This window comes from Pleurodeles waltl, chromosome 11 (genome assembly GCF_031143425.1).
Source record: "Pleurodeles waltl isolate 20211129_DDA chromosome 11, aPleWal1.hap1.20221129, whole genome shotgun sequence".
Lineage (NCBI taxonomy): Eukaryota > Metazoa > Chordata > Amphibia > Caudata > Salamandridae > Pleurodeles > Pleurodeles waltl.
This window is the reverse complement of record NC_090450.1, coordinates 418,882,945-418,894,213: the sequence shown is the minus strand read 5'-3', so window position 1 is coordinate 418,894,213 and position 11,269 is coordinate 418,882,945. Positions and strand designations below refer to the sequence as shown.

The 11,269-nt window shown below is 43.0% G+C and overlaps 1 protein-coding gene across 4 annotated transcripts in view; it reads left to right on the top strand.

Moving 5' to 3' along the window:
* The first annotated feature begins 2,942 nt into the window (after window positions 1-2,942).
* The window catches only part of DGKD (diacylglycerol kinase delta), a 1,336,482-nt gene continuing 1,328,155 nt past the window's right edge, over window positions 2,943-11,269 (top strand). For 2 of the 4 annotated variants that reach the window (XM_069213762.1, XM_069213761.1), the window contains exon 1: window positions 3,007-3,224. In XM_069213762.1, coding sequence (XP_069069863.1) covers window positions 3,114-3,224 — 111 coding nt within the window. In that variant the 5' untranslated portion in view covers window positions 3,007-3,113. Of the gene's footprint in view, window positions 3,225-3,615; window positions 3,671-11,269 lie in introns of those variants that run through there. The other 2 variants (XM_069213763.1, XM_069213760.1) reach the window with 2 other exon arrangements.

Below are 11,269 nucleotides of genomic sequence, written 5' to 3'. Positions count from 1 at the left end.
GGATACAGCTTGTTACATGCACTTCCCCTGTACTCCCAGCTCATCTTCTTCACAGAACCTCAGTGAATAGGCCTGCCCATGAAATTGTGAGTACAAGCGATATGTAATATGGGTTCTGCCGACCCGTGAACAGCACATAGGTTTTCTGCCCACTACTCCTCCCCTGAATTTCAGCACCCTGGCCCTTCTAAAATTGTGCTATAAGCAATATAAAAGCTGATGAACAGCAAAGGGGTAAGGGCTGGTGAGCAGGGCAGGATAGGTGTAGTTCAGGGGCATCAACTGGAGGTCAGCAGGAGAGAACCAGGGCTGAAGTTCCTCCAACTTTGTATTAAAAAACCTATACAATGTTGCAGTCAGAAATTCACAAATGTCTATGTACACGCACATAGCTTTTGAAAGCACTATGAGACCATACACAAGGTGCAAATACACTACACAATGTTGGTGACATACATATAATCTCACAGTTAAAGGTGCCCCACTTTTATTGTGGTAAATCCAGTGATGTTTCCACAGCTAGCCCAGGATGCCAGTGTGTAGCTTATTCTATGTCCACACTAGAAGACGAGAGGAGCAAAGCGGCAGGAGGTGGTGGCGGTGACGACGGGAAAAGGTTACGTTTTTTTTTTTTTTTTTAATTTATCCCCGTCTACGACCCCCCCGCCACCCCTTCCCTTGAGATTTGTATCGGTCGCTGCTGCTTCAAAGTAATCTTCATTACTCCTAATCTTAAAGGTCCTCGCCAAAGTCATCAATTTTGAGATATGCCTATCTTCAGACAGTTAGAACTTAGGAGTATGCTGAAAAGATAGACCACATCCACTCTATTGTGTGCTATAAAAGACATGGTTTACCATCATGCACCCTGACTTATCATAGCCAACTCGAGAGCTGAAGTCAAAGCATGGTGGGCTTTTTGTAATGTCTGTGATGAGGATGAGTAGGATTAGGAGTAATGAAGAATAATGGTAAATAATCAAAACATTCCCTCTTCATTCCTCATCCTTGTCATTATAGGAGGTAAACAGAAGCCAAACCAAGCCTTTAATCTACAACATAAAAAAATGCCAACAGTATGTCACTTACTAATGCAACACCCAGTAAATAATTTATTGGTGGTATACAAAATGTAAGGTAGGACAGAACCAAGTACGCCCAGTCCAAAAGAACAACCCTCAGCCAAAAAAGAGAGAAAAAGATGGACAAAACAATCTTCTTATCCAGATGAGTTAATGTTGTTAACCTGGGAGAATGTAAAGATCTGGAAAAAACACAATACCATACTAAAGGATTTTCAAGAAGGGAGGTCTGCACAATAGAAAAAAGCAGCTCGTCAATCAGACGACCTGAATAGATTGAAGTCCAGAAAAACAAACTGTATTGTCAGAAATCTAAGATCAACAGAAAGGTTCAAAAGAGGAGAACCAAAGTGATTTTAAGACCAGAGGCAAGAGCAAAAAGGAGGCGAAAACCTAGATATTGAACAAGCCATATCAGGGTGTGAAAAACTAGAATCTCCTCTTCACCCAAACTGGCCAAAGCATTTTTAAGGCGGGGATAGCAAGATTCTCCTAAAAACCCTCCAAGCAAAATAGTAATACAGAAAGGAGTTACATTGAATATAGGAGAGACGAAGTAGTACACCAATTTTGAAAAGATTTCCACTGTAAAGAATAATATTTTAAGTTTAAGATGGAGAGCCATCTAAATTTCTGATTGTAAAGGACTTGTCAAGATGTCTTGTGAGTCTGCTGTTCTGCAAACCAATTCTTTCAACCTCCATGCTGGGGGAAAGAGGGGCATACACCCAAATGGAACACACACCTGGGAACTGAGAAGGGAAACAGAGAGTTTCTAAACTGAAAGAACAAAAAGGGTAAATGTGACCTGCGAAGCCAGAATGGAACTACTAGACCACATCTGCTGCTTTGCCTCGATTCAAAGAAGTGTCTGAAGGATCAGCAGTAAAGGAGGAAAGGCATACAGTAGATGACGATGCCAAGGGAAGGCTAGATGGATCCACATTGCAAGTCACTGGGGTGGGATTGTGTGAGCTGAGCATGGGTAGCTCGATATTTTTAGGGGAAACAAACAGGTTTACAAAAAAGGTCCCCTGAACCTTCTGCATACTCTCCTGAAGATGGATGGACATGTGGACGGGCCTTGGGAGGATGGAAGCCTCCTGCTTTACCTTTGCATCTGTGTGATCCATGATGTGAAAAGCCCTTAGGGAGGGAAGATGCAGTTCTGCCCATGCCTCTAACTTTAGCGCTACTAAACAGAGAAATCTTGATTGAGATCCTCCTTATCAGTTCAGATAAAACACAGTCAATTAATTGTCTATTTGTACTGGAATATGTTGTCCCTTCATTTGATGCTGGAAGTGACAGAGATTGATATACCGTAGACAGATCCCTTCAATTTGAAGAATGCCTGTGGTCTGTCAGTGACCAGCTTCCTTGAGCCTGCAGTGCCTCCAAGGCACACCGTCCAAAGGAGCTGACTCATTTGTTAGCACCATCAGGAAACCTTCATGAAGTAGAAAACCTCCCATTTTGTAATTTGGGTATCAACCTCTAGTGAGGATGTAGAGAACATGACACAGGAATCAACAGGCCGTAGGTATGAGAATCTGAATTCCAATATTCTAGGGTATGAATTGAAGAAAGTGTAGATACAGATGTGCCTAAGATATGCTAAATATGCATGAGGCATATATCCTCGAACTCACAAGAATAGTCAGGCTCAAACTTTACAGTCAGAAAATATTTAGAATTTTAGATGGGTGACAGTGAATTATAGGGATGTTTTTCACTGCTGGGTTCTGAATGACATCAAATGGACAACGACAGCTAAACTGGAAGTTTTAGCCTCCCACGAAGTTCTCAATGAAAGCACGCGGAGTCGTGGGCAGTAGTACGCCATGCTCCACACCCGAGGCCGCTGTTCCCCATCCTGTAATCCTCGAATCTCTCTCTGCAATAACGCTAGTCACCCAGCAGAGGTCGCAAAGTCGCAAGCAGGCCTGGGATCACCGCACTGTAGTAGTTCCAGCTCCCCGGCAATCGTCGCCCCGTGCCGGGCCTCGCAGCCACGGACCCGGCTGCAGGATGGCGGCGGTGCCGCCTGAGGATTCCTCGGACAGTGACCCGGAGCCCGAGCCGGGAGCCCCTCAAAAGCTCATCCGCAAGGTGTCCACCCCCGGACAGATACGGCAGAAGGTGAGCGAAGCTCCGGGGTGGGGGCGCAACTAGTGCTAGGGGGCGGGTGAGGGGTGCGTACAGTAAAACGCCAGGGAGAGTAAACTACAAAGTCGGTTTAAGTACAGGCCCAGACCTCCATCAGAACCCGGAACTAGGAGAGTGTGGTTTGAATGATATTTCGTCTGTAGGCGCAGAGTGGGCACCCACAGAGACACCGGGGGGATGTGATGGGGATGGAGGGTGTAGAGAGGGGTGAATGTAGACCGGGCAAGTTTGAGTGAAGTGTAGGAGAATTCCTTACCTCAAAACAACCTGTTTTACCGCATGGAAATGGCATGTTAGGCAAAGGCGCAGTGGAGAACAGGGGCTTCAGGGAGATGGCTGATTAGGGAGAGTGTGGGATGCAAACGGGAGCGGGCATGCTGTGTGAGACAGGAGAGGATGTGCTTGGTACAGACGCGAAGGTAAGTCAGAATGACTTGGATAGAATCGGCAAGCAGAAGAGACACGCGTAGAGGGCATGGCTGTGGAAAGGGCAAGTGGGGTAGAGGTAGGAGTGAAGGGCATGCTGAGAGTTTCGGAACATGCTGAGCAGACGAAGTGAGTGCTAGCCGGCGACAAACGTAGCTGGGTTAGCCGTGGACAGGAAGAAGGACATGCTTCACAATAAATGGCGTGGGCATGCTTGGGTCGGAAATGATACAGTATACACTGGAGGGGGCATTGGAACGAGCTAAAAAGGAGGACACGGTAAAGAGAGGAGACTGAAGCAAAGTATTTGAGACATTGTGGGGCGAGAGACAGGATAGGGCATGCTGGAGGAAAGGGAAAGCGTACGGGGAGAGAGCATGCCACGAAGAAACACGCTAAATGCTATTTAGTGGACTCAAAACTGAGAAGAGGTGTGGGCACCCCAAAAAGAGAGCTAGGACAAACGTAGTAGAGCATGCTTGACATAAGAGGATAAGCAGCAGAAATGGGGAGTGCCTGTGCTGGACGTTCATATACTTTACACGTAAGCATATAAATATACACATCTCAGCAAATAACCACTTTAATAAGGTATTACCCACCAGATATTGAACATTTTTTGAGCTGATAAACCTAACTATCCACACTCTGTTGTTTATGTTACACCACTTTTGGAGCCCATTATGAATCGCCGTCAATGATTTCTGGCATACTGTACGATGGCTTCCCCAAATAAACTTCAGTAGTCTTCAAAGACTACCAAAATGACTGCCAGAATGTGCCTTCATTTACGGAGGCATGCCCATTTCAAACCATCCTTCAAGGGAGCCTAGCTCCTAGTGGAATCCATAACAAAATGTATAATTCTCTGCCAATTGCATAATGTATGCTGGGTCAAAGATCCTGGCTACTTCTAGCAAGCATTGCCAATGCTTTCGTCTATGCTCTGCATCATCGACAGATAGTAAAAAAAGGCATGCTAACAATGTTGCTGTTGCCATCAGAGACATTCTATAGGCATGCTTCGCTATATGGGTGCCATTTTTTTTATTGATCAGTCTAAAGTGGTGCGTGCCACTTAGACCAGTACAAAAATATATTTTAAGTGTGTGAGAGCACTGTTTGTGTAGTGGTGCATTCAGCAGCAAATGATAGCTGCGGGGCCTTCCAAAAAAAGGTTAAAAATGTAAATGTTTGGAAAGCGGGGGGCAATTCAAGAGTAAAGCAGGGCACAAGGGAGAGATCAACAAAGTGTGGGGGAGAAGCACATGCGATAGAGGGTACACCGTACGAGGGGAGAGCAACACAGAAGTAGGGGCTTTGACAGGGGAGAAGCAAACGTAGCCGAGAGCTAGCAAAATACATGCACTCTCAGGATGTGCTCAACAAAAAAGGAAAAAAGTAGCTTCGTAAAAGTGAGCAGTGCAAGGATACAAGACAGTCAGTCGAAAGGATGGTAAAAAAGGAAATGCTAAAGGGGACCCAAGAAAGGAACGAAGAGTAACGGAAAGCATCAAACAAGAATAAAGCCAACTAATGGAAGCAATTGGCAGGGCCTAAGCCCATTAAGTTTCTTGATCTAGCCTAAAAAAAGTCCTTTGCAACCAAACAGCTAAAAGCTATCAATCGTGGACCGCTACTTAATTTTGGATTCCCGTACATCCTGCTGCACTCTAAAGGTTTGCTTTATTCCTAGTACTCTGAAGTGCCCACAATGACATGTTAAAAGTTAGTGCTGTACAGTGCTATTGCTTAAACATGCGTAAGACACCCTAAGTCACAAACCAAAGTGTCAATAACTTATTTTTCCCAAAAGAACAAAAACATCGAGTTTATAGTCTTTTAGGTTTGTTGCTGTAGACTTGTTCTGCCTCTTGTTATGTGTTGTATCTGTTACCTATGTTTATGTTTTGAAGAGAGGGCTATATATGCTGCAATATGTTGTATGCAAAGTGTTGTCATTATTTGCTTGCTATGTTGAAGAGGGCAGGGTAGTTTAAGAAACTAAGCATTAGAAAACTTAAAGCATACTCCAGCAAGAACGCTGACATTAAAGAATCAGCACAATCCTTTATTCACAACACAGTACATTTTCATTAGGAGGCAGAACTTTCTCGTCCAGTTGTCAGTTATGAAACTTTCCATCAGGCTACCTGAGGACAAAAAAAGATCACACATGGTTCTCAGAGGTTGCATTTAAAGTAGAAAACGACATGCATCCTAAAATGTAGTAATATTTTTACATTGCATAGCTTTTGACTAACACAATCCCCCCAACTATGCCCCATCAGTGCTGTGTCAAATTCTTTTAAACTACCCCTCTTCCAACCCATCTGGACAGCTCTTGGAGCAGGGACCATCAATGCTATAAAGATTTGGTCAGATGCTTTTTTATCATAACAGCTGGATGATATGGAGTCTTGGATTTACTAAATATAATTTTCAATTTCTTCGTGGTGTTTATGGAAGATGTTGTGATGGAGTCTGAACTTCAGAGTTTCTTATGAAAACCTACGAGGAAAAGTATCAATTGAACACAATTTAGGATTTTATCAGCATATCAAAACTAGAGAGAACTGTGTTATTACTGACATTCCTTTGGTGCACCCCTGCCATGGGTAAGGCCCCTTGGCGCTGTCTGTCATCTGGAATGTGATTTTCTTTGTAGCTGTGGCATTTTGTGGGGATTGCAGTCTGGTTGGTTATGTGGAGTGTGCTATGGTTAGGCGGTGAGCTATATAGTGTTCCATCGTGTGCAGTAGTTGTGGGGCATAGAGCAACCTGGACATATTAGTAAAGCACTTAGACCACCTAACAATGTTTTGGCTTTCCTTTTGTATTTGTGCGTGGTTCTATCCATTCATGTGCAAACTTGTTTTTTAAGTAGGAGTGTAGTTTGTAGACACCTTAGTGATACCAAAGGAACGTTGCTAGGAGAAACGCTTTTTGCTAGAAGAAGGTCACTGCAAAAAGTGATAGCAGACACCCCAGGAAATAGCTCAACTGCCAGCAGAAAAATTAATTGACATCTCATAACCTATCATTAGATCAATCGAAAACCACGTTAAAACCTGTTGCAGAGAAATGACTTAAGGGATGAATGCTAAACGTTCAGGTTTGAATTGGAAACAGTGGCCAATACAGACAGTAAGGAGTTCTGAAAAGGCTGAGAAGTAATCACTTTAGTAACAACTCGAGTATAGAAATGTCTAGGTTTGACTCAACTGATTTGTTTCTGGTAGTATAATTTACTCTGTATAGGCAACGTTGAAATTCTCAGTTAAAGGTGGACGAGGTTCCAAAACGTGCTGATATATCTACTGTGGTCTGATGTCACTGTGGGACTATAACGTTTAGTTTATTTTCTGCTACTAAATTCTTAATAGTAAAAGTTATGGATGCACAGAAAACATATGATGGGGATCTAATCTAGTGCTAGCCCATGCTTTTGGGGTATAGCGAGTGGGTGAAAAGATAATACATACTTCTTTCAGTACTGAGGTGAGGTAATATAGTGCTGGTGAGGAGATGAGGCAGCAAATCCAGTGAAGAGTTCATGTTCTGAGTGACAGACGTTTCTGCCCACCTGCTATATGACATCTTCCCATCATAGTATAACAATCAAAGCGAGGGGGGTAGAATAAAAACACAATTTTAATTGTGGTCTCCTGCAACTAGAAGGCTGCAATTACACTTACATAGACCTATTTGGAACAGCTGGCAGTCGCCAGATGTTTCAGTAATTGGCTACCTATCTGAACAGCAGGTGTTGTCTTTGGAGTCTTCCACCCTTGGAACACTGTCGGTCCATATGTGTTGTGAGTTCACACACACACTCACGTTTTTGTATGAACCACAGAGGATCTAGGAACTGATTTATGGGAATTAGTGCTCCCTAAATTTGAAGGCATGGTTACTGATAATATTTCAGTGACCATGTAAGGTCAGGAGGAGTGGTTGAAACCTGTAAGAAATACAGGAGTGAATTTGTGCATTCCGTTATTGTCCAGATATAGTGAAAATGTTTTCCTTGCGTTTGTGATATGAACAAATACACATAATTACTTGAATGGAAGAATTCTAAAATAGGATTTTAGTGTACATTCCTTGAAAAAGACACTTATAAGGCCAGCACAGATGCCACATGATTCTAGAGGGCTGCCTAAGACACTACAATGTGATGAGGAAGCTGGAAAGTCACTTCTTTCATAAGATTCTCTCACATTGATGAAACGATTGATGTCAAAATTATTCTTTGCCTGTGCAGCTAAATCATTGCATTGATTCTTGGACCAATGGGTAGATAGATATTTCTTTATTGAGCGATTACTTAAAATAGTAACAATAATAGGTGAATGGGTCAACAGTTAATATATAAAACTTGTAAATTCATTTAAAAAAAGAAATTGATGAGGGCAAAATTTTTAGAAACAAGTGGAGTTAAAAAAAGCCCTCTACCCCAGGTGCTTAAAGTGCAAAACAAGGCCTCTGAAAAAAACAAGATTTTTTTTTTAAAAAAAGAGCACTTTATTTGAAAAGAAAAAACCTCTTGTCCCCAAGTCCTTAAAGTGCGGGTGTGGCCCCTCATGTAAAGTTCAGCTCTGAAGCCCAACTAAATTGCTATAACGATGATACTGGTTGACCAACAGTGACGTTATTGGGCCGTACCCACCTCGTTCTGTTGTTTTTACAGATATGCCACTACTTTCCCTCCTGAGACAGTTGTAACGACTGCGGGGTTGCTAGAATTTAAGAAAATTGGATTTAAGAAATTTTGATAATCGAGCCACAGGGTTAACTTTTAAGCATGCTTGCACAGCGTCTTGGTAAGCCCTGATGTTACTTGCTCGCCATGTTGCATGCCACCAGAATATTCTCAAAGGGAGCAGCTTTTCACAGATGCAGAGGATGTGAGACAAAGATTCCTGTTCCTTTGTACAAAACCTACATTGCCTGTTGTCATCACCGGGATCCCGTCAGTCATACCGTTAGGCTTTTATGTGGAATTAGACAGAATCGCAGTCTCCTCAGCTGTTTTTTCATATCCTTGCTGAGAGGTTGTGAGAGGTAGAGGGGAATGATGCCTTGACAATACAGCAGTACTGCCCAACTTCAATGTGCCTTTATCTTCGGGGTCTACGCAACCTGTTCCATTGAAATTAATTGTGCTTGTTTAGTGAGTAGCTGTGGTACTGTGGTTCCAGAAAGATCAAATGGCCAGATCTCCCGTGCCTCCAGTGCAGTTTTCAAGTAAGTGTGTCAGCTAGTCTGGTTTGTGTTTATTACTTCTCAACTTGCATATTTTTAATGTTTATTTCTCAGTTTTTTGCATTTGAGGCAATGGGTTACAAACTTGGCCTTCAATACCCGCTGCAGCGAGAACAGGGAGAACTCTAGCCGAATTTAGGCTTGTGAGTTACAGTGTGGTGAAGAGAAAATGCACCTATAGCAGGTGGATTGGGCCCTATCCAGCCAGTTTACCAGCTTAGCTCTAAATATCATTACACCACATGGGAGAGTGAGCAGGAGCTTACCATTGAGTAGAGATTAGATGTCTTGCAGTAGAGGTGATGGTCAAATCACTACTAAAAACCTAAAAACATTGATTCTAGCATTGAAGCTATCTAACTTCACTCCTCCTGACTGTCAAGATTGGTGAAAAATTCTTAGGCTGCTTTCGTCCCTGAAACTCAATCTTTCCAGAGATGCGATCTGAACGGAAGGTCCTTCACCATCAGTGTGTGTGGTGTGTAGACCATGAGTTCCTGTTTCAAGCCGCCAGTGTTTAGGTGATGGACTTTCCATTGAGATTGTATCTAGCTTTTATTATCAGGATGATGACCCCAAATAGTTGGTTTGGAAATGCTTGTAGATCACAATCCCTAATGAAGCTTGTGGTGAGATTTAGAAGAATAATAAAGAATTGATTTTTACCAACATCCTTTTAGACATTTGGAGCCTTAAGTTTTGGAGTTATGGAATTACTAGTGTAATTTATTATGGGATGTTGCCTCTCCATTTGCTGTGTTATCCACATTAACTTCTATCCCTATCCCTCCAATCCCAAGTTGATTACCTTCAGCCTTCTCTCACATGTGGAGCTGTCCAACATCCTGAACTCTCTCAAAGCTGCCTTCTATGAAGATGATGCTCTACCTTTATTCATCGTTAAATCACTTTGAAGAGATGCACTCCCTCTTGATTTTCTTTCTCAATATCATCAATGCCTGTCTTAGCTAAGAAACCTTCAGAATGCCCATGAAAGGACTGATCCACCCCTGCTGAAGACACCAACCCTGAGCGAAAATGATCTTAACAGCTTCTCTCCATTACCCATCTAAGTAGATTATTAAAAAAACAGTCTCTGCCCAGCTAAAATAGTTGATCTGTAAGAGCAGTCTTGTACCTGATGACCTGCAAACTGCCTAATGACGTGGGACTCCAGCCATAGCCCATAGCCCACACTTCACAGACATAGTGATCAGTGTCTACTCTAGTTTCTACCTCTAACTAAAAGATGGGCGCCATCTACTGTAGTCTTTATGACTGCCTTGCCAGTATCAAATTGACATGAGACTATAAGATTTCATATACCAATTTATTATCTGATCTCTCATTGTCTAAGGAAAAGCCATATAATGTATGAAAGGTCCCGTGGACCGGTGCTTGCTCCTGGAGGTCACAGATACAAGCTATACAATCCTGCTTGAATACCCTCTCCGTCCTAACCAGACAGGTCTACCACGACCAAAGTGATCTGCCAAGTTTGTCTGTGAATGAAGGACCATAACATTGTCCACCCTGCAGGTCCCAGATAGTCACATATTCTGAAAACTGACATCCTGTAATGCCAAAAAGGGTGACAGTGGCATAGTCAGTCTTGAAAATTTTCCTTAATTGATATCTCAAAGTGACAATTGCATAAAGTGCGACTATTATGCAGTCTCACGTCGCCTTGGCTGGTCCCATTCCCAGCTGTGAAAGGAAGAGGGTTCTGCTTGCATGTAAAAAAAATCCCAATTACAGAAACATCATCCAATAGTCAAAAAGACATCCTGGCTTTGGGGAGAGAGTAATCTCCTTCACAGAGAGCTATGATGCTGTGTGGTGAAAGCCAGAGAGCCCTGAAAGCTACAAAGCCATTCCTCCTGCTTTTGACCAAGACCATCACCATCGGCACATGGAACTTGATGATCATGTACGGGACAGGAAAGACAGCCCCAATGGCAGCGGTGATGAAAAAAATACAATCTTGCCGTGTTTGGCGTCAGTGTGATGAGACGGACAGAAAACACTGGCTTAAGGAGGAATGCTGCTGTATTCTGGGATCGAGGAAGAGAACGCTCCACGGACTCGGGGAATAGCACTGATGCTAATTCCAGCAACCGTCAGAGCTCTGATTGGACGGGAAGCCCACGGTCCCAGAATCATCCCGGCGACCTTCCTCACCAAGAATAAGAGGATCAACTTGAATGTCATCCATTCCTATGTACCTACAAATGACGGCAACAAAGACGAAAAAGAACAGTTTTACAGCAGACTGCAGTCCATCCTGGAGAAATGCCTTGAGAGAGACCATCACCATACTGGAT